Genomic DNA, 26332 nt, shown 5'->3' on the forward strand with positions numbered 1-26332 from the left:
AATTGAAATTTGAAACAATTGAAACAGTAAAAAATTCAATCCAAGTGTAATATAGTATAGGTACCTATATTATTATTTAGTGTATAAAGTGTGTAGTATACCCTTTTATCAATATTCAATAATAATAATAATAGATACAACGAGAATCGAGATAGTTGTACCAAGTTGTTCTTTGGTTGTACTATAGTATATATAGTATATACCACAGCTGCCTTCTACATAGAAATCTGTGGCGTATACTTATTATTCAATATTCATTTATGTTATCGTAAAAGGTGAACTGCAGAGTTTGCATGTAATATTATCAGGGGTACGACACTCCCTATCTTTCCATGTTAAATAAATAGGCGACCTTGAATGCCTCCAAGTGCCGCCGGGTATACGACCTCTCTATCATTGTGTGTTAATAAATGGGTGACCTTGAGTGCAGCTGGCACGGTTATAGTATATAACCGTGGTATAGCCTATTGTTGTAATATAAAATATGCTATACATGTAGTTTATTGTAAACAAAAACCGGTACCAACTTCAAAGCGAGCCTCCAATAATTCGAATATAACTTCAAGGCCGAGCCTCCACTTTGTTATCACACGGCAGAGTGTCGTTTCTTGTTTGTTCTTTGATATTATGTATGTGTGACGTGGCCGTAGAGTATACTCTATGGACGTGGCTAATCGCGGTTTTTCACACTTGTACGTTAGACAGCCTGTCAAAACACTTTGAAAGGATCGTCCTAGGAAAGTTGGTCAACGTGTAAGTACTTGATAAAAAAAATATTTTGGCGTTTCTTTTTATTAATTTTGCTACAATTTTACGTATTGTTCCCAAATAATTATTACTGTATTTCGTTCAAGTTGAACGTAAATCATTTATATTATTTGGTCGAGCTACATAATTTATGTTTTATGTTTCTTTTGCTAAAAAGAATTACCGTTCTAGCCGTCGGTCGTGCTCGCTGTGTAACCGAACTTGGTCTTTTAGGTAATCGCCATCACACATTTTCCAATTAAGAGAGAAGGCCGTTAATATTGCAGTTTACCCTAAGGTAAATAGATACAAAACAAATATAAAAATATAAGCAAATATCATTTACCTCTTGGCTATTATTATTAACGTGTTGAACGCTATGGCGTTACCAATCTTCCGGCAGAATGTTTTGCCAATGGGTCACCAACTATATTTTTAATATTATTATTATTATGTATTATTGGTATAAAAAAATAAAATAAAAATAGTAAATTTGTATTATTTTAAATGATAAACAACTTCAGTCGTCTTTTCTTTTTTATAAACCTTTCCCTTGTAAGTTACCTTGATTATTTTCTTAACATTGCATATTAGTAATTAGGTTACTAAAACGGTATGGTTTAAAGATGTTCTGTATGATTAAATGCTTTTCTTAAATAGACTCGTTCATTTTCAATGTTATACTTTTTAATTAATGAATGGTAATAGTTCTTATTTGTATCTGAAGATACACGATATTGTGAAATTTAGTATGTATAAAAAAAAGTTTTCTTTGTTACTGATAAATTTGTTATACTAATGTTAAAGAGTTAATAAAAAAATTTAGCATTTACCTATCTTTAAAAAGGGATTAGTTTTTGTTAAAATTATTTCTTTTTTTGATAAACATCTTTTTAAATGTTATTTATTTTGTATGTACCTAATTAAATTGAAATTAATAAATTAGTTTTTAACCATATAGACTTGAGTATTAAATAATACTATTCATAATTTGGTAGGTGTTCAAAATATGTTTCAAGTAGTGTCATACTGCCAATCAGTATGTAAAGTTGACAATAATGTTAGTTTTAAAATTTGAAAATATTTGGATAGTTATATTCAAAATAATAAGATCTGCATAATATGAAAATATAAGATCAATCTTATTAAACTAATGTACTTTGGTAATTTATTTGTTTATATTTTAATTTATAAACAAGAGGTCTTGAGTATAATACATTTCAATATTATGAAAATCGTTTTGTTGTATTAAAACAAAAACTAAATAAATAAAATTTTAATAAATCAATTAATATTATTCAATCAAAATGTTTAATACAATTTTTATATAAGTAAAATTTAAAATAATTAGTTTATTGGGCATTTGTATTCGGTATTTGAACATTGCAGGAAATTTAGTTGTGAAATATTTTAATACATTTTTTTTTTTAAATACTTAACTTATTTTTACATTTAATTGTCATTACTTACCTTCACAATTTTGTAATATTAGGGAAACGGAAAACAATCACTAACTACTCATTAGTTATGGTTTTCTTTGATATTATACATTTATAGTAATAATATGTCAATCACACTACCCATCTCATTAATATCAATGATTATATTTAGAACTTTTAGATTATATAATTAATAATTGATAAATAACAATCATTAATATTTGTATGAGAAAAAATTCAATGTGAAATATTTTATTAGAAATATTTCATACTTCAAACACTATCTGTATTACACATATTGTAAGTTATTTTTTAACTCCATGTATTTTTAAAAGATAATTTGTTTAATTTAAATAATTTGATCCATTTTTTCCCAAAAAAAGAATTGTAATTATTGTGTATTCTAATTTATAATATAACTAAATATCTAAATTTAATTTATAAATACAAGTATAATCAATTATTGATTAAGTTATTACCAAAGGTCATTTAAATAGTATTTAATAGTATATGTTTTATTATATCAAATTTGAATGACCTTGTATTTTTAAATAAACAATGCTTATTATAATTCAATAGTTTAATTTTATCCTGATATCACATTTTACTTTGGATACCTAGATACAGTGAGTATACACGCCAAATACATAATACCATATACTTTATCTTATTAGTATAATGCATAATGGTGTGTATACTTACCATATTTTAAAAGGATTTATTATAAACAAGAATATAAACATGTCATTTAAATGCATCTGTTATTTTTGGGATATAATGTACTAAATATATTAATTTTACAATAAATATTATTTCATAGTTATTTAGTTATTACCTTCAATATTATTTATGCGCTTTAAATTTTTTTAACATTTATTAATTCAGTAAATTTGCTTTTTTAAATATTATATTTATCAATATAATTTATTGTAGATTTTAGATACTAACAGCTGAAAATGATAATTTGAATTTATAAGTTCAATTAATATTCTGTATAAACTAACAAAAATTGGTAATTAAATGTAGCTTTTTAGTAAACGCAAGTAACCAGTTATATTATTTTGTTTAATTTGTTTGTTTGTTTTTTTTTTACTTAGCAGTTTATAATATAATTATGTAAGGTTTGATAAAAATTCGTCACTCTATAATCTGTTTTTTTTTTTAAATTATTATTATTAGTAATTTCTGATTTTAAAAATCTAATAATTTTATTATACTATAATGTATACCGTTGTCTATAAAAAAAAAAAACAAATATGTATAAATTATGTTAAATGTATTATTTTTATTTTGTGTGAATTTTTATATAACATATTTAAACTTAATTATACAATCAATATTTAAAACTAAATTAAAATTTAAAAACAAATAAATAATAAAAAAAAAATAGGTACTTAACAACAATAATAATAATAATAGTTATCAATACATAAATTATTCAACATTAATCTTCTAAAAGTTATTAAACAATATCAAATAAATAATTTTGTACTGCATAAGCAATTAAAATAATTTTTTAGTTTAAGCTTTAATGTTAAATATAAATATAAATATAATGTTCTTAAAACTGCAGTCTTTTCTTCAATCCATCTTCATAATTCTAAAACATTAAAATGAAACATTATTAATAATTATATAAATACTATTAATAATATTATTTAATTTTAAGGTATAAAACTACTATGTTATAATTAGAAAACACTATATATTATATACTCTGACCAACAGGAGAAAAATCATGGTTTGATAAAAATTAGTTTTGCGCATCTCCTAGTGACATCCTGCCATTGAGACTGGTTATATACTATAGTTAAAGTGGGATGTTGTGTGGGGAATGCACAGAAATGGCATGATCGTTGGGCAGAATATAATTTAATAATTATTTCTAAATTTAAATATTGGAATTAATAAGTACTATTTAAAACTATATACAATTCTTTGAATTCTTCAAAATTTATTTGTTTAGATTTTATGGTTCTATGAATAATGATATAAATTTCTATTTGTATTGTTGTTTATTTTAAATAATACAATAGCCAAAATGTATTAATGCATGCTCGACTTATATGGTATTTTCAGTCATTCTAATTTCTAATAGCATTCTTAAAGTAGGCCCAAAGTAGAATGTTACTAATTTGACTGATGTACAATAAGGTAATAGAGGTTATATTTAAGATACATCTTTTTGTTTGCTATTTTGTGATGTAAGAGGATTACGAATTATGATATTACGTGAATGTTGGAATTGATAAGATTTACCTTCTAACCAAATTAAATTTAATCCAACAACAAAAATATATTGTACTTATAAGCATAAATTTATTTTATTTTATTTTTTTATGTTGAATATATAAATATAAATTAATTAATAACTAACTTTATATATACACATAGGTATCTATTAACTATTATTATAAAATTATTTAAGTATTTAAATTAATACTGATTGAAAGTGAAAAAATAATAACATTGTAATTCAAATATATTAATTTTACTCAGAATCTAAATTTGTAATAATCTTTTAAAATATACAATATTTTATATTATTTTTCTTTTTATATTTTCTTTAATGATATTTTTTCATCAATAAAATATGTATTCCTATATTTTTATTTTATCAATAGAAATGTATACAGCTATTCAATTTTAAATTAATAAAATAAATTTATGTTTTAGTTTTTTTTTTTATTGGTTTTTAGCTGATTTGGAACTTAATCTTCTGAAATACAATTTTCTAATAATATAATATGACAAACATTCAAAGTATATTTGTTTAAAATAAACAAACCATTTTGTTTTACTAGAAGTAAATGTTTTAAATGTTGATACTTAATAACTAAAAGGAATGATTACTTCCTAATGAACTTTAACCTTGAAATTCTATGGCTTATTAAACACGTAGATGGTTATTTTAAAACAAAAAAATGAATAGATTTATGCATCTATGTTTAACAGAATGTTAGGTTACGTTAATATTTATGATCAATTTTTAAAATAAAATATTCAAAACTATTTCTTTCAGATTTTATTTTGTTGACTAGCAGTTCTTAAAATTTGGTACCCCTTACTTATGGTTCTGTGAATTATCTAGGGTTTCCATAAACATGTCTAAACTTTATATTATCAATTGTAATCAATATATATCATATATAATATAATGATAATTAGGATATGTAATATTTTTTATCAACTTTAAGTTCTGTGAATGAAAATGTTTGAGAACCACTTTTGTAAATAACTTATTTAAATGTAACTACAAAATATAAATTGTTTTAAAACACTTAATTTTTTAAATGGTTGTGTTTACTTATTTAGAATATTTTTGGCTTCAAATGAGATTATATTGAATATTTTAAAGTAAATGCAACAGATATGCTGACATTTAATTTATAATTAAAATAACTTGTGATATTCTAGACAAAATACTATTTGCATTCTGAATTCTGATACATAAATAAAATAGGAATCGTAATCAATTATCCAGTAGTTTTATTGAGTATGGATATGCAACTTTCCAAAACTAGACTTAATTAATTTTTAAAATATTAGACAATTTAAATTAATTTTCACTTATTTATTATCCTATTATATTGTTTATATGTATGAGCAATTATTTGAATTGGTTTTAATTTATAATTATTAATATTATTTAATGTTTTTTTAATATATAAAATAGCTATATTTGAATTCTATCTCAGGAATCTTTTTAAATACCAATTCTGTATGATGAAGCAAAATGCAACATATCAACATTATTAACGGTTTTTAAATTCAAAATTGTTTGTACGATTGTATAGATTAGGGTGAGTTTTCACAAATTCACAATTGTCTGTGGTTCATTTAGTAGTGTTAAAAATTAGCTAGAATATGAAATGGAAGTATTGATTCAAGTGAAATATTGTTATCTAATAAATAGTCTAGAATTAAATCTACTTTTAAAATGATTTAATTGCCAAAGAGTAATATACTCATTAGAGTACATAGGCAATTTAAAATTAATATTCTATATTCTATAATTTATAGTTTATTTACAGCTACAAAAATAAATGTTACCCAAGTCAAGATGATATATTATTATTGATTACATGTAATAAATAATTTTGAGTAGGATGAAAATCAAGTATCTCTTTATTACTCAGGACGGATCAATTGTGTAGCCACTAGTCATAAACCAGTAGAAACACGCATTTATTTATATAATTAACAAGTCGTCACTTAATGTTCACTCAAAATGTGTATCCAAATCATTAAAATTCTGATGCATTAATATTTAGTGCCATGCTTGGGCTTTTAATTATTTTTATACTGTTAATAGATCCCATTAGGTGTAACATAATAAAATTGTATTCTTGGCTCACGTGTTTCCTTGCAAGTGGTTAGGTTAGTTAACTTAAAATACTGAAATATTTTTAAATGTGTATACAAATGTTCATATCACTAGAACTATTTCTTTAGAAAATTAAAAACTAAATTTTCATATTATTATTATTATTATACATATAATTAGATACATCATTAAGTATCTATAAAAATTTTACTAACCATTTACACATATTTTGTGACACACCTGAAAATTTTTAAGTTTGGTACAAGTTTTTTCCTGTTTTAATTTTCAGTTATCTTACGAAACAATAGGTTATACTAAATTAATTCACCAAATAATTAAGATTATGCTTGACGTCATTATTTTTTATTTATTCAAAAAGTATTATTTACTAATCTGTTTTCATTAATTTCTATTTAGTTGTTTTTTTTTAATGGTAAGGAATTGGTATGATTTAACAAAAGATACTATATTATGATAATGATCGTAAGTAGAGGGTTTGTGGAATATTTAAATGTGAATAGAGAAATTATTCTAATTTAATATGAGTTAGGTACCTTCTGTTAATATTTAAAGCTTTCTTAAAATACTAATTTTCTTAAGGCCGAATATACCACTAATTTTGGAAATTAGAACGCAAAGCTTAGTATACACTATTTTGTTTTTTCCCTAGTTAAGTCTTTAAATAACTAAATACATTTAAATATCAAAACATTTTTTTATTAATTGTGAGTATGGCCAATTGATATGTGTGTTATTTTATTCATATGTATGTATGAAATTGAATAAATAATAATAATAATGTGTTATTAGTAAACATGTTTTGAGGTCCGTGTACAAATGTTTAACGGGGAATCTTTAATCAATTACCGCCAAATCATTACAATTTATAAATTAATTTCTTAATTATATATAATACTGATTATTTTATATTAAAAAGTGACCAAAATATTTTAAAAACTATAGAAAGTAATTTTTATTAACTTTATTTGGGAATAAAGTAATCACATTTTTTTTTAAATTATCTTAAATTCTAAAATAATTTCATTCATTAAATTAAACTCCTGTAATCCAGCAGTCATAAACTATGAAAATAGATATTTTTCTATTTAATTTACAAATTCAATTAACATAATTTCACTGAATAAATAATAGGTAACTAAGATATTTTGTAAATGAGTGTTCCATGAACATTTACTTATTACTCGTTGTGAGGAGAAATATCAACAGAACAAAAATTGGTCAAATACGATTTTTCTAAAAAACTAAAATACTTAAACATTATGAGGTTAAAAATAAATGACAAAACAATACTTCAATTTAATTTTTTATGCCTTAATATTAATAATTACAATTTAAATCTGTTAAGTTTCTGTTTTGTTTTTTTTAGCAACATATTATGTCAATAATATTCAATTTGAAAATTATAAAGAGTTTATACTTAAAAGATCAAGGAATAAGTAGTAACAGTAACCATAATATTTGAAATAATTTCAGTTTGTGGCTATAAATTTATAATCATGATAATACAATTTTATGATTTCTGCTTCTAAGGAAAACTTTGCTGTTAATTATTGTTAACAATATTATGAATAATAATATTTCTTTCTCTAATTAATAATAAATACTTTAAAGTGAGTTATAAATGTATACAATTTAAAATATAGAGGGGGACGTGTGCAGTGCACACCTTATAGTTTAACAGATAGTTGTGGCACTGTTCATTACTTAAATATACATATTTTAGTTTGTTAACCAACTTAACTTTATTTATATTAAGTATTATATTATATACTTCATAAACAGTACAATCTAAAGGGGTGATAATATGACACCTGCATCCATAACTTATAAGCAAGCCACTATTGTACATAGCAGGGGTGGCCAAACCGCGGCTCGCCACATAGACTTTTGCGGCTCGCATCTTATCTCATTTTTATAAATTTTTTTATATGAATTTATGTGTTATATATATGGCTTTTTTTTTACATTCTGGCTTTTTCATATTATTAATACATTTGGTGGCTTGCGAGTCTCTTCTTGTAGGCCACCCCTGGTATATAGCAATAAGATCGTATAGTAGTATTTTACTGATATTAAAATTAATCTTATAATTATAATACTTACTAATTTAAATATTAATAATTCAATTTTATAAACAAATCTAAATGTTTTTTTAACTCAAGTATGATGGTTACATTTTATGATATTTTATTTCCCAACATAAATAAAAATTGTGTTTCAAATTAAATATCCTATATCCATACATACTCTAATAGACTTGATCATTAAATGATCATTAAAATACACTTAAGTCTCAATAACTCAAATTTTTTTGTTACTTATCCCTAGGGAATTCCTGTTCACTTAATGCAATATTTATAACTCGAAAAATACATGAGTTGAATAAATTTTTACTTCCCATATTACAAAACGTAATCAAGCCACAGCAGACAGTTAATGCATCTAAAAATATGTGTTTATATGGATAAGACAAACATGTAGGCTCCTCCACAAATGTGACCAAGTATCTGCTTATGCCATTGATATTCAAGTTATTGAGACTTGCGTGTATAATTATATTAAAAAGCTTTTTTGAATACTTTTTGAATCATATTTATAATTTGTATAATATTAATTCTCCTTAAGAGGATATCTCTATGTTTTTGATCAACACACAACAAGGATAAAATGCGTTTATGAAAAATTATTTTTTTGGTTATTGTATAATAGTAGATATTTAATATTTTTGAGGATTTAACACATATCTATTTAAATTTACAAAACATTATTTTTAATTTGAATTTAAGTTTGTCAAATATTAAATAAAATACAACATTTATTAGTAGAATCTTCAAAAAATATGCATACTTATCTAAGTTATTAGTGATAATTCAGTGGTAGGAAATTCATATTAGTTATTATAAGAGCATCATTGGTTTTATTATCTCATATTTAATAAGTATTAACTATTTTATTTTTTCATTATTATTCTATATACAATTATTGGATATTATTTAACAAATTTCATTATTTTGTGTTTGATTCAGTATTAGTTAGGTATTATGTATTATTTTTCTTTTATATTGATTTATTACCAATAGAGACACTTGATTTGAAATGTAAATAAAAATACAGCAATGAGACTAAAACAAACTGAAACAAATAAGTGAATTATTTTACAAAATATTAAAAATTGTCTAATTAACACAATTTATAGATTGAATGAAATAGGGACTATTTAATAAACTAGGAGAGTTAGGGTATTTTATTTTTGAAGTATTTAGCTTATGAACTAAGAACCGAGTATTGACACTTAAATCTTGTATACTTTAATATTAATAATAACTATTTAAAAACTTTTGAATAAACTAAAGTAAATGGTCGTAAAAGAAAATTTGGTTATTAATTACTTGAAAATAATAGTGTTTAAATGATAAAATTTTAAAATAAATAAACTAATAATTACATACCTACCTAGATTATAATTTATTTTTATTAAAATGATTAATGTATAATATTATAATATTTAGGTATCGATAATAATTTATGCTACATAAAAATAATACCTATTATTATCTTAGATTTATTTTAATGACATACGGTAGAACCTCGAATATCCATGTTTGTGATTAACCATACTCTCTCTTGTGAAAATTTGTATGTGCCAAAAGTAAATAAATAGGCACAAAAGCATACATAATATTATAGTATATATAGGTTAAAAACAATAAAAATAATAATTACTTCATATTTTAACCCCTGATATAACTTTATAACAATACAATGCACACACATACATATATATTATATATAATATTTTTAAATTCATAAAAAGTGGTTAACTATGGTTTTTATTTATATTCGGGTGACCCCTCCACCATTACCACAAATAATCGAGGTTCTACTGTACTATTATGTATTAATATTGTATTATTAAAAACAAGATGTTAATCAGTTAACAGTAGATTACTATTGGAATACACAATTGTTACAATAAAAATCTGTCTATGATTTTATATTTTTATTGAGATAATAACATAATATTTTATGCCAATTTATTAATTATTATAATTTAATAGGGGAGAATTAAATATGTTTTTACTAAACATTAATAATTTTTTTTAATATTGTTTAATTTTTAATTGACAATGCATTTAATAGGTACTTTATTGGTTAACTATTAAAATTGTTGATATATATTTTGAAATGTTATACATTTTTATCTAAATTTATAAATAAGATAAGAATGTTTTAATTATGTTTATAATTATATTGGGATTATTGAGATGCTTTAAAATGAGCAAATGACTTTAAAGTATAGCAAGAATATAACACACTTTTGATTAATAAAATAATATACAGGTAAAATTAAAAAAAAAAGGACGCATTTAACATTTAGCTATGTATCCACCTTAAGTAAATATATTTTTTATAGTATCCGGATAGTATTTTATTAGATTCTAAAATTTCTAAATATTATATCCATGTTATAATAATATATTAAAATTATTTGTAGTTCAAATAGTAAACTTTACATAATTTAGAATTATAAATTCATTATTTTTTGTAATATTTAAGATTTTAAAATTTTTTAACTTTTGTTGAAAGTTCAAATTTAAATTAATCAAACATTAATTAAATGTTTAAATTTGATAGCAATTAAATTAAGGATGATAGGTTAATATTCCCATTAATTTTATTCATACCAAATATTTTAATATCATTTTCTAAGCTTTTTTAATTAAATATCATAATAGTATTTAATTATACTAACCTTTAAAAATGTAGGTGATTTTTTTTCAATTTGAACTTATTTAACTAGATAATTCAATTTACCTAGTAGTTTACACATTTTTACATTTATATTAGGTATTCAAATTCAGATTTTTGTATTACTTAATGGATATTAAACAGTATTTCAAACTCTTATTTTTAAAATAAGAACCCCCTTTTTTACTGTAATTAAGAGGATAATTTTATTGAGAAATGTTAATGCACCCAGTTTAAAATTAAGATTTTTTTTTTTTCATTGAAATTTTGTAATTTACAATTAATCTCAAAGATTATGTGTACATGCTATAGGTAATTATATAAGCAACCCAGAATTAAAAATAGTTTCTAGGTAATTAAAATGTTTATTTTAAAGATAAAATAGCCCTAAAAAAAAGTGTTATAAAAGCATAAAACAGATGAATATTGAATACAATCATATCACTAGAATTTCCAAATTGCCAAGCAACATAACTAGCAAACTCATTGTCATTAGTACACAGAGTTAAATAATTTAAAAACTACTCGTTCAAGTTCTGATTTTGATACATTCCATTTTTCAGAAAAATTATCTACTAAATAATTTACAATAAAAAGTAGAAGTTATCATTTGAAAAACAGAAGTTTTCATCACTCAAGGAAACTTGTTAAGTATGAAAAGTCTATTAAACATTACAAAACCATATTTAAAATAATTGCATTATTTAGGGGGGGAAAGAATGAACATGATGAATAACCTTATATATTAAAATCTACTAAAGTAATAATTCTAATTAATCAAAAAATATTTCACAGATTGGAAAGTTATATAATATTAATAATTAAAAGTAGTGGTTAATTATAGCATTTAACAGCTAAAATACAATATTGTAATTAATTTATAGAGTAGATGTAATATTTTGAAAATAATTTTTACTTTTGAAGTACCTAGCCTATATAAAAACACTTTTTTTAAATTAAATTAGTATACACTAAATAAAATTCATTGTTAGTTTCTTTATTAGGTGTAATTTGTTATTTTTATAGTAACTCAAGCTTAGATTAAAAAATACTAATAAAAAATATTGACTACCTATGTGCAAATAAATAAATATTTTAAATATTTCTATGTCTAACTATATTATTTTTTATTATGTGTATTGGTCTAACTACTTTATAGTATATTAAGACAAATAATGTTGTGGAAAAAAATTGATTATAAGTATAATAATTAAACAGTTTACCTGTAAATCTGATAATGTTATCCAGTTCACGATTATTTTCTTTTCATTTAATATTATATTACGCACTTGTCGAATAGATATTTTTAATTTTTTTTTTTTTTAATTCAAAACCGTATACGCACGGACGACATCTCTGAACGCTTGATTATTAGTGACTGACGAACTGACGACTGTCGGACTGTTGTTATCACTTATGTTGTTAAATTATTATATTGTATTGTTGTCATCATAGTATACAGTGTTCACTTCTGTCTGATCATTTTTCTGGCTTCCATTTGTTGTGTTATATTATTATAGTTTCAATTTAATTACTTGATTTTACGTTTTTTATAATAAGCAAATTTTCCAATAATCAAATTCTTTGTCATATTGTTGTACGAATTTTGAGGAAGAATGTTGCAAAATTTATTTTTTGGAGTATGATTATAATTTTTGAGATAAAAAATATTGTATTTATGTTTATCATCCATGGATTTGTTTTTGTAACTTGTTTTTCTAGGTTGGGTCTATGATGTTGCGTTTGTGATTTGTGTTAAGCAAGTAGGTTTTTTTCAATAATTTCAATTTTCAATTTCAAGACTTCTGACTAGAATTTGTCTAAAAATACAGATATGTTCTCTCTACAATAATGTTCAAATATAATCATAGGTGATTGTCGTATTTACACGCCGCCAAGACCATGAGCTTTGGCGAATCTATTTTACGTAAATACGGCTGGACTCAAGGTAAACAAAATCATTATTTTTTTTTTCAAAAACACATGCAGCTTCTAAAGAAATTGATTTTATCCTGTTGTTTATAACCATTCTTTGACTTTAATGTTTTTTCAAAACATTGAGTACATTATACAGTGTTTTTTGTTAACATTGTGCTTGTACACTTGCTTGCAATCTGTCTGTCGGTTCGAATCTTAATGCATTTGCTAGATTTGGCATTGTAAATTGATATCAATACACTTGGTAATGTTTATCATATTTCTGTGTCAAATAATTGTTAAAATAATTTGTGCTGGTAATCAATTATTAGTTGTCAACATTAGTCAATTATTTGAATCGGTTTTGGGTATGTATTTGGTCATTGATAATTATGGTTGAACAGATATAAATTTCTAATTCAAAATTATTATTTTACCTTTTTTACTTTGTCTGAATTATAACATAAGATTTTAAATATTTTAAAAAAGAAACTTCATTATTTGTTTATCTTAAGATGCCCGAGAAAATCATGTTTACTATTTTATAGTAGATCATTTATATTATTATGTTATAAGGTTAAATTGCAATTACATGGTTAATATTTTTAATATAAGTATCTTACCCATGCCCCAATGAAAATAACTACAGTGAAACTTCGTTAACAAAGTCTTGTGGGGAAGTAAAAAAAAATTGTATTACAGAGAAATTTGTTAAATAGAATTAACGCATATATAACAATGAAGGTCATGGTTCTCAAAAAAAGTTTGTTAAATTAGAATTTCACTGTATTAAGAGTAATATGTAATATATTTTACTTTGAAATTAATCTTTTATTCAATCAAAGAAGTTTTGCATAGTATATATAGTATTTCAAAAGTATTTAACTAATAGTATATCAATATTAAATTTAATATTTTAATATTTATTTTGTACTGTTTAATAGGCTGCATATGAACTGAGTCCCAATAAAACCTTTTATGACGAATTGAGTTCCGGGCTGTTTTAGGGTACCTATATACCAATTGAGTCCAGTGAAATTTTAGATATACAACTAATTGAGTCCGTGTTTTAATACTAACTGAGTCCTGTCAAATTTAAAAAAAAAAAACATTTTCCTTCTCATTTTTACAGACTTTCAAAAAATTCTACAGGTATGGTTAAAAATGTTTTTTTTAATATTTTATAATATATATATATATATATATAATAATATAGGGGTAAAATACAGTATGAATAATTTCAAATTTGTGTATAATTTAATAAATGTAGATAATGATAAAATAACATTTTTTATATTGGTAAAAATTTATGGGATAAGCATTGTATTTATTCAAATCTAATTATTGTGTTTAATTGCAACAGCTGCATTTGATAGATTTCTTTTTCTTTTTTATAATTTCTCGTATACTTTGATATTTTCATCTTTTTCTAATTTTTGTATTTGTTGATTTTATATTTTACTCAAAATAATATTTGGACTCAATTCGTATACTATTAGTTTCCTAACCTCGGACTCAATTATTATATGTCCCATTTGTACCCGGGACTCAATTACTATATTTTTTTTTCCCTTTAGGTATAGGGACTCAATTAGTATATGTCCCGTTTGTACGTGGGACTCAATTACTATATTTTTTTTCCCTTTAGGTATAGGGACTCAATTAGTATATGTCCCGTTTGTACGTGGGACTCAATTACTATATTTTTTTTCCCTTTAGGTATAGGGACTCAATTAGTATATGTCCCGTTTGTACGGGACTCAATTACTATATTTTTTTTCCCTTTAGGTATAGGGACTCAATTAGTATATGTCCCGTTTGTACCCGGGACTCAATTACTATATTTTTTTCCCTTTAGGTATAGGAACTTAATTAGTATATATCCCGTTAGTACCCGGGACTCAATTACTATATTTTTTTTCCCTTTAGGTATAGGGACTCAATTAATATACAGCGGTTTAATAAATGTATTAGGTATCTCTTTTATTTAATTTTTTAGGTAATGTAGTTATGTATTTCATTTCAATTATATTAAGATGAGTAGATCGTAGCTCTCTTTGTATATTGTTATTATTAATAATCATTATGTACTATGAATTTAGTATACATTATTAGTACATAAATATTAAATTTTATCTAAGAATAAAACAAGGGCATTTGTCAATTCAATTTCGTACAGACATCCTTATGTTAAAAAGCTAAAATTTAACCAATTAATCTAATTACATATTTGTTTATACTTAAAAAAAACTATTGGTTTAGTATCCTCTTAAATAGTAAAATTAATTTTTAGTTTATAGTTATAACTCTATTATTAATTTATGTTATGTTTAATGTATTATATTTTCAAATTTGTTGTATAAATAATATCTTTCTTGATTTTTCATGCATTCAGTTGAGGAATAAATAAATAAAAATATAAACATGGTTATTGTTTATTTTGTAATCTTCATGTACTAATAGCCAATAGGAAACACAATGGGTAGTAAATATTATGCATTATCTAATTGCATTTACTTTTAGTTATGTATCATTTGGACTAACATATAGACTAATTGTGTTTAGGGTGGTGAGCGCCATGCATGAGGATCGTTGGTACTTCTCAAAAGAGCAGCTGGAGAATACACCCAGCAAACGATTTGGCATCGATGCTGATAAAGAGCTGTCATACCGACAGATTGCTGCCAACCTCATTCAAGAGATGGGCCAAAGGTTGCACACCACCCAACTGTGTATAAACACTGCCATTGTGTATATGCACCGTTTCTACATGTACCATCCTTTTACGCTATTTCATCGCAATGCAATAGCTACAGCATGCCTTTTTCTTGCTGCTAAGAATGAAGAACAACCACGGAAATTAGAACATGTTCTCAAGGTTTCCATAATTTGTCTAAATAAACAACATGGTCATAGTTTTCATCACATTGATAATAAATCTGAAGTTTATTTAGAGCAAGTACAAGACTTGTTAAAAAATGAAGAAACCTTGTTAAAAACTTTAGGTTTTGAAACAGCCATTGATCATCCTCATACTCACATAGTAAGATGTTGTCATTTGGTAAGAGCTAGCAAAGATCTTGCCCAGACAGCATATTTTATGGCATCCAATAGCCTACATTTAACCACCATGTGTGTCCAATATAAACCAACCATAGTTGCATGCTTCTGTATACATTTAGCTTGCAAATGGTCAAAATGGGAGTTAAAAGATAGTATGGAAGGAAAACCATGGTTTTGGTATGTAGATCAAAGTGTAACAACTGAACTTCTAGAACAATTAACTACAGAATTTTTAACAATATTTGATAAATGTCCATCTCGTCTGAAAAAACGATTAATGGCTACTAATACAATGGACAAAAATGGAGCATTAGCAAATTATTGTTCTTCTCAACAAATGCAATCACCAACCCCTACTTTGCCTTCTAATTATAAACACCAGGGTCATTCCCGAATGGTTAACGCCAGGCCTACGCCGTCCAAATTTCCTAATCCTATAGTCTTCCAACCTCCAACCAGAACTAATGGTGTTCCAAGCGATCACAAATTTGTAGTACCAACTACTAGACCTATTCCTTCTAAAGAGCAGCCACCTACACCAATTGTTAATAAACCACTAGCACCAGTAAAACCCAAAGTTGAAATACCAACAACTTTAAATAATAATATTAAAAATGAAATTCTCCCACAAAGACCTAAATCAGTACCTAAACCTCCAGAACAAGTTATTAAACAGGAAGTTATAGTTAAACAAGAAATGGTTGTCAAACCTGAACCAATTCGAAATCAATTTTCTGTTGGTCGAGATAACCATTCTGAAGTAATAACAAGTGTGCTCAAAGAAATGACCAAGCATAATGATTTAAATATTTTATCTGTGATTAAATCTCCACGAGAATCTCCACCCAAAGTTAAAAAGCCATCAATATTTAGTCCAGTACCTGAAGATGAACTACTAGATATTAAACCTTTTACTATTAAAACTGAACCATCAGAAAATATTGTTATTAAATGTGAACCAATAGATGAAAGTTATAACAAATCTGAACCAATAATAGAAAGTTATGTTAAATCTGAACCATTACTAGAAACCTATATTAAATCCGAGCCAATGAGCCCCGAAACATTAGATGTACCTAAATTTGATCCAGAGCTAATGTTAAATCCTGTTGGTCCAACTGGTACTATTGAAATGGATGGAGAAACTTGTAATTCAAATTCACATAAAAAGAAAAAGAAAAAACATAAAGAAGAAAAACGTGAGAAAAAGAAACATAAAAAAGATAAAAAACATAAGGACGGGGAACATAGACATCACAAACATAAAGATAAACACAAAGAGCCTGAACCTATTAGAATTACAATACCAAAAGAAAAAATTAAGCAAATACCACCTGTAGTTATAACTACACCACATTCTCCACCTAGAGGCATTAAGTTAAAAATTGCCAAAGAACGAATTGGAGGTAGTGGTCCAGGATCTGGAAGTAGTCTACGTATTAAAATCAGTAAAGATGACAGAGGATTAAAAAGGGATCATAGTCCAAATGAAACGACTCCAAAGAGAAATCGGAAAGAACGAAGAGATTCTGATTCCGGATTAGGTTTTAGTCAGAGTTAGTATTTATTGTTTGTAAACTGGAATCGAAACTATATATCATACATTATTATTTTTTGTTTTTATAACAAAACAGAGTGTTTGAATAAGTATTTATCATTTGTTTTTTTTTATTTTATAAAAATGAATTTATAAATTGGAAAAACAGAACAAAAAAAAAAAAACATTTTGCAAATACTTTTTTCTCTTAGATAAATGTTTCGATTTCTGGTGTGTGTCGTTGTGCAATATAATAATAATATAATGCTCTTCCCGACACTTAATTTTATGTTTTCGTTTTGTTGTTAACAATTTAAGTGCCTTTATTTTGTTTGGTCTTTTATTATTTTTATATACATAATAAGTCAAACATAATTCACTTAACGAGTAGACCTCCTAGTACATACTCGTACACATAAATATTATAAATAGCTAACATTATCATCTCACACGTCAAGCTATAAACTATAATATTGATTTTGTGATAATTGACGGACATGCGTCAAACTTATTTGTACCACTACCATTGTAAATATTGTAATGTCGACTGAGTTAACAATCATAGAAAAAAATATGGTTTTTAGGAATTTACATATTAAACATTGTATTTTGCAGAGCTCATAATATATACTTTTCTTTTTTTCCAAACTCCCTAAGACCTAAATTTTCAATATTCTAGTAAATAAATTTTTTTAAATTGTATATTTTGTATTTGTACTTGGTTATGTAATTATTTTTCTGCGTACATAAGTAAAAGAAAATGTTGTTGAAAAAGTACTTTTTTTTACTTAACATTTATATTATCCTTTATTTCTCTTTGCTCATCTAATCACATAAGTGATTGTGTTGTAACAATACTGCATGAAAGACAACAAAAAAAGGTTCATTAATAATAATATATGAATGTGTGACCCAATCAAATAAAATTATAAATATTAAGTATATTAAAAGAAAGACATTTGTTCTTGATATAAAAAAATCTTGATCATTTCCCTTGCTAAAAATAATATATATAATATATATATTATATAAAAACATTTTACATGATGCCAATCGATTAACCGATTATATGTCACCAGTATATGTAACCTATAGAAATTAATGGAAGATCTACAAATTATTGATGTATACGTTGAACCGATTGACAGACAAGCAAATTGACACATTTAAGTATCAAATTATGGTTATTTAACTAAAGAGCTTGTTTGTTTCATTGAAATAATTTTTGTTTTTTTCTAATTAATACCAAATGGTTAGGCAAGGGTCTAGGCAAAAAAGAAGATGGAATTGCCGCTCCTATCCGTGCAAGTTTTAAATTTGACCAAGCTGGTGTTGGCTATGACACGGCTAATGCAGAGTCCTACGGAGATAAATGGTGGACTCGTACTTACAACGATGCAGCCAAAGGAATAGATGTCAAAAATAAAGTAATAAATTCAATATGATATAACAAAAAAAATATTGTACAATAAATTTAGTATTTAATATTATTAAGATATATTACTAGATTATATTGAATGTATACTAAATTTTTTTTAATTTAATAAAATACTCTCCTTTTTTAGGGCGGAAATGTTACTTTTAAATCAAAAAAAAAAAAAAAAAAAGTTAAGGTAATTTATATTTATAATAATATGCATATTATGATAGAATAGATATTCATGCAAATGTACATCTCACCTGTTGTGTAACATAATATTTTAAATATTGTTTTTATTTAGAAAATTAAAACCGAAGAGGTTAAATCTATGTTGGAATTATCAGACGAACAGTTATTCCAAGCATGCGGGGGGATTACTTGTCATAAGTAAGTTTAAAACAAATATAATAAATACATTTTATGCAAAAAAATTGTGATGTCAGATTATTATGAACTCCTCAATACTTACTTAAAAGTGCACTTTGTTGTTTTAGAGCTGCTAGGCACGGATTAAATATGGATGGAAAGTTGGCTAGATTACGTAAACAGGATGAGCAATTATTGGCTACTTATAAAAAAAACGAAGAAACCAGCGGCATGGAGAATTAAAACTATAAAATATAATTGTACTATTTTATGGAAAACTGTTTGATAAGAATTATAATAAAAAAATAACATTATACACATAAATATCAAACATTTATTTTTACTAAATGTACACAAAATTGAAATAATCGTATAAAAAATATAATAAATCAAGAACGTAATTATCAAAACTACATAATATTATACACATTGTTATATTACTATATTACACTATAAAATGGTCCTTATTTTACCATATTTTTACTAATTTTAGTAATAAATTATTACACACAATTTGAGCTTGAGGAAAACGTTGAACGTTTGCCTTTACAATTAAATATGGCAATTTGTTACCTATTTTAATAATATTATTAGGCAAACTGAAATATCTTATATATTATGAGCAAATCACTAATAATACAAATTATGCACACGTAAGTACATTTTACCATGTATTAAATATAGGTACTAGTATATTTAATCTATGATTTTACTGACATTACATTTATATTTAAAAAAAAATATTTATGATTATGAATAATTTGATTGGAATTATTGTGGCTACTGGCTGCGTTCATGTATGCTTAAAGTATGAAATTAACTTGTCAATATATTAGGTAACGTACAATTAATACCCTAAAACCAAGCTTTGTATTTTTAGAACATACTGAAACTGAGTTCTATCAGCTGAGTATCACGTTTGAATCGCTAGATAATTAATATAATTAAAAAAGATTTTATTTATTTACATGCGGTTACAGAGTATTTGCCTACTAACTGTGGTTGATCATTATGAACAAATCACAAACGTGGTATAAACAATCTGATGGTTTTTATTCCATCTTAGTTTTTAATTTAGTTGAACACCGAACGCACCCGGTTAAAGTTAATGGAATTTAAATCAAAAGTATCTATAAATGCTTAACTAAACAGTCGTCATTAATTAGTTCAGTACCTACAACTTATTCAATAGTATTATAATACCTATATGAAAAGCGTACGTTTTCGGTGAATTAATCATTACAATACAAGTAAGTTTCGAATACAAGTCGTTACGGTTTCACAACGCAAGAATATTGTATGGTAAGTTTATAGTTCTATACAAAAATAAATATAGTTAATTACAAAAGTACAAAACACATGATTACGAGAAGAAAACTGCAGAGAATTAAAAATAGGTACCTATCAGTATAGGTAGTAATAATACATATATATATATATAGGTGGCTACGTATAAAACAACGATTAATAATAATTAATAATATTAGAAATTGCACGTTCCAATAGTCCCTTCCAATTATCGCTACGACATTTAAAGTTTTCGACTCGTTTTGTTGATGAACTCTGTTTCAAATCGGAGATGTTCTAAATCGAGTAAACGAGTTCGTCATAAGTATACCTAATTTTTAACGTCACACAGTTATATACAACAACAGAGTAGGTAATTCGTACAAATATCAAAAAAAGGATTTTGCAGAATTTCCGAATCGCGTGTCCGTTAGTCGCTCACTTCGTGTATAATTGAGATTTGAACTACTACACGTGTTCGGCACGTCGGTGGTTGAAAAATATAAACGTTTTGAAACAAGTGATAACGACAGCTGGCACTACACTGACTGCGCCTAGTGCCTACTATATTAATATTATGTTTATCAATCGCACTCAAAAACGATTGTTCATAAAAGTTACGTTTAGTTTAATGCCCGATACGATGATAAAAATACAACACTAGGTAAGGCACACGGTATGTGTATAGAATTAGAATGTTTGAATCATTTCGATTTATAAAAAAAAAATTGATCGTCTCTCCTCGTGCTACACTACAGGTATAAATTATTAAATCGGTGATCGACATATTTTGGAATCCGATCTTATCTAACGATCATTTGTATTATTATAAATTACCGTTTATCGCACGTAGGTGAATATAATTTAAATGATCGAATCGGAAATTGGACATGTAAATGTGTAATAGGTATTTAAAAATTTACGCCGTTCGGATTTTTGATAACAGATTGTTAACGTATCTCGTATCCTGCGTTCCTGTCATTTTGATATTAAACATTTTATACTGTATGATTCTTTTATCCAAGAACATTTATTATTTCAAAAACGTTTCATTACCTAGTTATTTGTATATATATATATATTTTTTTTTACATAAATTTAAATCGTTACAAAACTACATTTTTTGTTGTTGAGATTTTATACTTTTTTGAATGATAATATACCTACATTAGAATCAAATTCTTGAATAATTGACTTATTAGTCTTAGGTACTTATAAATTATATTTTATTATATCAAAAATTTAATTTATAAGCATTGAACTATCTACCCTGGAAAATACTTTTCAATGGAACAAGAAATTAAAACGTATGTTATCGTTCAAAATAGTTAAAACTTAAAAATGTTGTTTTGTAACGTCTATATTTTTTAAAATAATGATTGATCTCTAATAAAAGAACCAATTAGTATAATACCTTTAATATGATGCACCTACTACCGATATAAATGCATATCGAGGATGATGGCCGTTGGGGAGCGATTTTGATTCGACGCGTAGCTCAAAATAAGTCGTTTCGTACAATAATAATGGATAATAAATTGTACACGAATATAGAGATACAAATAAAAACTAAGTTCGTTGCACACAGTTAAAGGGTGGGGTTGGGGAAAACGTATAATATATTACATACATAGTATCTATATACACATAAATTTAATTTAGGTATATGTACAAAAACGATGTTATCACAGTGACCGCAGTTAAGGGGAAACGGGGCTATTTAAATCGTGTCGTTGATTGGGGGAGAGGGGGACCGCGGGGACTAGACGCGATAATAACATCGCATTTTTAATTTTCATATGATATCAGTGTTATACCGACTACCGGAGTTATGATGTAATAGGTATTATAAGAAATACGCTAGTGTACAGACTATGGTGAGAGGGCAGGGTAGTTGGATCACAGTTCGGTGGTGACTTCCACGTCCTTCCTGTTGAACGTTGTCAGCCCGTTGCCGTTGTGGATCGTGGGACGTCCGAACTCCTTCTTCTCCCGGAACATCACGTTGTCGTTGGTGGGACTGACGACGGCCGCAGTGGCCGCTGACTCGGCGTCGTCCGCCGGGTCGAACGCCATGTTCGTCCGGCCGAACGTGCTGGTGCCGCCGTTCGCCATGCCGCGGCCCATGCTCGATGTCCTGGCCGTGGTCGCCGCTTCCGAGCTCACGGGGCTGTGTCCGTCTGCGGATCATACGATTGCGATATTTTAATATGATGGAAACATTTTGCGATTTTTTTTTTCGTACCTATATTTATATTCCGTTTTTTGTCGTATTTTTTTATATTATTTATCATCTATCGCTATAATGGTGTAATTTAGGTGTAAATAGTATCATCATAATATCGTTATTATATTTTATTGGTATGCCATAGGCATATATTGTGTGTAAAATATCGTTTTATTATAATATTATCTCGGTCGACCAGTGACCACCGATCGTCCAGACATCATTTGCGTAGTTTTGTTTTTAATTTTTTTTTTCAAACGTTATATTCCCGCTTTACTTTTTTCATATATTTTTTTCTCTCGTTGCTACTTTAGTCACAACAAAATAATATTGTTCCACGAAATCACGTTGGTTTTTGTACAATTCGCGATTTTATTAGAGAAAAACGCGTTATATATTCATAAAATAGTAATATATACGTGATAAGTAAAATACTACAGAATCGTCTGTGTATATAATATTCAGCAGCATTTTAGTTTTATTTTTTGTCGCGTAATTTTACGATCAATTTTAAAGTCGTCTAACGAGAAATATATTTTTTACGTGAATTCTGATGCAACAATCCTACAAAACCCGACATTCCCGTTATAATTTAGATTTTAGGTCATACAATTTGGGCGGGAGCATGCATATTAAAATAACAAGTTGGGATACCTAACTATTGTTTTCGTGAAAAATTATTTACGTGGGTGCTTACTACATACTTCTTATAGAGGCGGCGTTTACTATGTACATTTATAACCGGCAACCGCAGTCAATTGACTATCTTAAAAAAATACGGGCGCAACACTGGCCAACGTTTATATGGCCTTGTTATATAGTGTATATTTTATTTTAGATTCGTTATGATTGATTTCATTGTTATGATGTGGGAGTGTCGTAAGATTTTATTCTCCCGTTTAAAACTTAAAGCACGCACTATAGTTGTTAATAATTGTTATTACCGATGCTGTCGACGTTTTCTTTGGTGATGTATCCGACATTGTCCATACTGAACGTGTGATTTTTGCGGCTAAAGTCCAGTTGCAAGTCGTTGTAGCTATCGTTGTCGTCGATCGGTACGCTCATTTGGAGCACCTGTACAAAAACACCGTCGGTCAAGATTATTAGTCCTATGTCCACGAGTCGTCTTAACTCAAATCTTACCTGTACCTCGTATTCCTTCATGTTCGGCTCGATGAACACTGGGTCATACCGTTGCGTCACATACATCCGGGCCATCCTCTCCTTATACGCCTTGTACCTGAAAAAACGAATGGACAAACGCTTTTATTACACATCGTGTAGCATAATTAGGTATATTGCACTGCCATACTGCAAGACAAATGTAAAATCAGCCTGATCATTTTTATTGATGAAACACAATGGACTTTATGTATACAATTTAATATGTAAACAATAAATAACGTATAAGCAGTGTAAGTATAAATAATCTATATCTTATAATTTTCGTGAACAATTTCAAATAAGTATCACCTTTTAATATGCAGTCTTTTATACGTGTTTGGGCAATGCTAAATGAATAAATGATAGTTATAAAAAATATTATATTCAAATTGCAGATATCTACCTAATTACATATGAAAAGATCAGAGTATTTTTTATTAGAATAATTATTTTTACTAACAAAAAAATTGGGGCCAAATTTACAATCGTTCTTCGTACTATCATAATTATATACGCTACAAAGCGAGCTGTCTCGTTTTTCCGTGTCGGTGTTGTGGGAAAACGTGTTAACCCGCTGTGTCATATACAATGTACAATATGTATATATACAGGTATACGTCGCGCGTTATCGCCGACGGCCTGGAGTTCAGCCTTACCTAGACCACGACACGCAGATGTAAATTATACCGGCAATGCCCAACACCAGGATCAGGGCCGCCATGAGGATCAGAGTGTACGGAAACACGGTCCATTGGATGGTCACGCCCGCGGTGTGGGTCCGAGTGACGACGTTCTGCTGTTGTAGCGGCAAATGAATATCAGACGCGATAATTGACAGTTTCTCAGCGATCGTCGTTGTAATGTTTCCGACGGAATCTCTGTTCAGTATCGACCTGCAGCGTGGTTGAAAAAAACAAAACACGAAACGTCAATTTACACGTTTATTACTAATATTATATACGCGTGTAACAGTGTCATCGCATTATACGCCAGACGGCGGAAACCGTTTTGTATTCTCGCCGAGTGACGACTAAACCGGTTGTGGAAACACTACACTTCGTACGTTATAGTCCGTCATTTTGTGCAAATATACGTCGGTTATGTGAACACTATAAGTATATGGCTTATATAGGTAGCCGCAGTCTGCAGACATGCAGTTATTATTAATTACCTGGCCACTTTGGTGTTGTTTCGTTCTAAAATTGTCTCGCTGGCAGGGTCCACGACGTAAAACCAGAAATCGGTCGAGCTGGGATCAGTCTCTAAAGTGAGGTTGTCTCTTCTCCTGTACTGTTTGGCCAACACTTTTTCACCGCCCACGATCAGCTGCAGTTGTTTTTCTAGTACGTCTATCAGTTTATTTTCCGACGACTTAACAATGTCCGGACGTGCGCCATCGATTGCCATTACCAAGCGATGTTGGTCTTTGATCACGTTTATCTACAATAAACATAGGTCATATATTATACGCAGTCTATGTATAATCATGCTTTTTGTAGGAGCGGGAGGAAGATTGTCTAAAATAGTTAAAATGTTGTGTTTATTATTTTTTTTTAACACTCACGACGACATGCGCTTGAGCTGTGTTGTAGTCGCTAGGATTCGTGGCCCCCGGGTTGTCGCGCGCCGTGACTACTAGTCGGAACGGTAAGTTTCGAGGAAGCACGTCAGCCAACGTCCTCAGGGTTTTCACGATCCCGGTCTTTGGATCGATAGCGAAATAAGGTCCTTCTGTCGAGTTTTGATCATCATCATCGGCCAACTCGTATCTCACGTCACCCAATTTTCCACCGTCCAAGTCCTCCGCTTTCACCTGTAACACCGCGCTACCTATTTCTTCGTCGACCGCCACAGCTCCGTAATATGCGTTCTTGGCGTAGCGTTTGCTGCTTTCCGGATACACAAACGTAGGAACGTTGTCATTTATGTCGATCACTTGCACGTTTAACTAAACATAATATTGAGCGTGTTTAGAATATTATAGTTTATTGACATACAAACACTGTTATTAGCTATATATTAAGAGGTACCTATAAGGTATATAATATTACCTATAATAATAGTA

General features: G+C 27.1%; 3 protein-coding genes and 1 long non-coding RNA gene across 11 annotated transcripts in view; 2 read left to right on the top strand and 2 right to left on the bottom strand.

The window, feature by feature from the left end:
* The first annotated feature begins 737 nt into the window (after window positions 1-737).
* On the top strand, window positions 738-18577 carry LOC114124615 (cyclin-T1). Of its 6 annotated transcripts, none has more exons than XM_050201635.1 (3): window positions 738-1045; window positions 15596-15682; window positions 15766-18577. In XM_050201635.1, the coding sequence occupies exon 3, from the start codon at window positions 15779-15781 to the stop codon at window positions 17822-17824; it is 2046 nt and encodes a 681-aa protein (XP_050057592.1). In that variant the 5' UTR covers window positions 738-1045; window positions 15596-15682; window positions 15766-15778; the 3' UTR covers window positions 17825-18577. The 6 variants fall into 6 exon arrangements, with proteins under 6 accessions (XP_050057592.1, XP_050057590.1, XP_050057591.1 ...); XM_050201634.1 differs by lacking the exon at window positions 738-1045 and adding an exon at window positions 11683-11934; XM_027987920.2 differs by lacking the exon at window positions 738-1045 and adding an exon at window positions 13006-13231.
* Window positions 3452-12652, bottom strand: LOC126550327 (uncharacterized). Its single transcript, XR_007604390.1, has 2 exons — window positions 12507-12652; window positions 3452-3786 (listed from the first exon to the last, which is right to left on the bottom strand). It is a non-coding gene; the product is annotated as an uncharacterized LOC126550327 (long non-coding RNA).
* On the top strand, window positions 18298-19829 carry LOC114124622 (G patch domain-containing protein 4). The gene is made up of 4 exons (XM_050200151.1): window positions 18298-18328; window positions 19058-19227; window positions 19522-19607; window positions 19715-19829. Exons 1-4 carry the CDS (start codon window positions 18298-18300, stop codon window positions 19827-19829), a joined length of 402 nt encoding a protein of 133 aa, XP_050056108.1.
* A 68-nt stretch (window positions 19830-19897) lies between these two features.
* The window catches only part of LOC114124278 (cadherin-99C), a 55074-nt gene continuing 48639 nt past the window's right edge, over window positions 19898-26332 (bottom strand). For 2 of the 3 annotated variants that reach the window (XM_027987474.2, XM_050201631.1), the window contains 6 exons: window positions 25832-26215; window positions 25439-25707; window positions 24924-25160; window positions 24247-24343; window positions 24045-24177; window positions 19898-23053 (listed from right to left, as the gene is read on the bottom strand). In XM_027987474.2, coding sequence (XP_027843275.2) covers window positions 22773-23053; window positions 24045-24177; window positions 24247-24343; window positions 24924-25160; window positions 25439-25707; window positions 25832-26215 — 1401 coding nt within the window. In that variant the 3' untranslated portion in view covers window positions 19898-22772. The remainder of the gene's footprint in view (window positions 23054-24044; window positions 24178-24246; window positions 24344-24923; window positions 25161-25438; window positions 25708-25831; window positions 26216-26332) is intronic. The other variant, XM_027987485.2, reaches the window with a different exon arrangement.

Source organism: Aphis gossypii, chromosome 2, assembly GCF_020184175.1.
Source record: "Aphis gossypii isolate Hap1 chromosome 2, ASM2018417v2, whole genome shotgun sequence".
Taxonomy (NCBI): domain Eukaryota; kingdom Metazoa; phylum Arthropoda; class Insecta; order Hemiptera; family Aphididae; genus Aphis; species Aphis gossypii.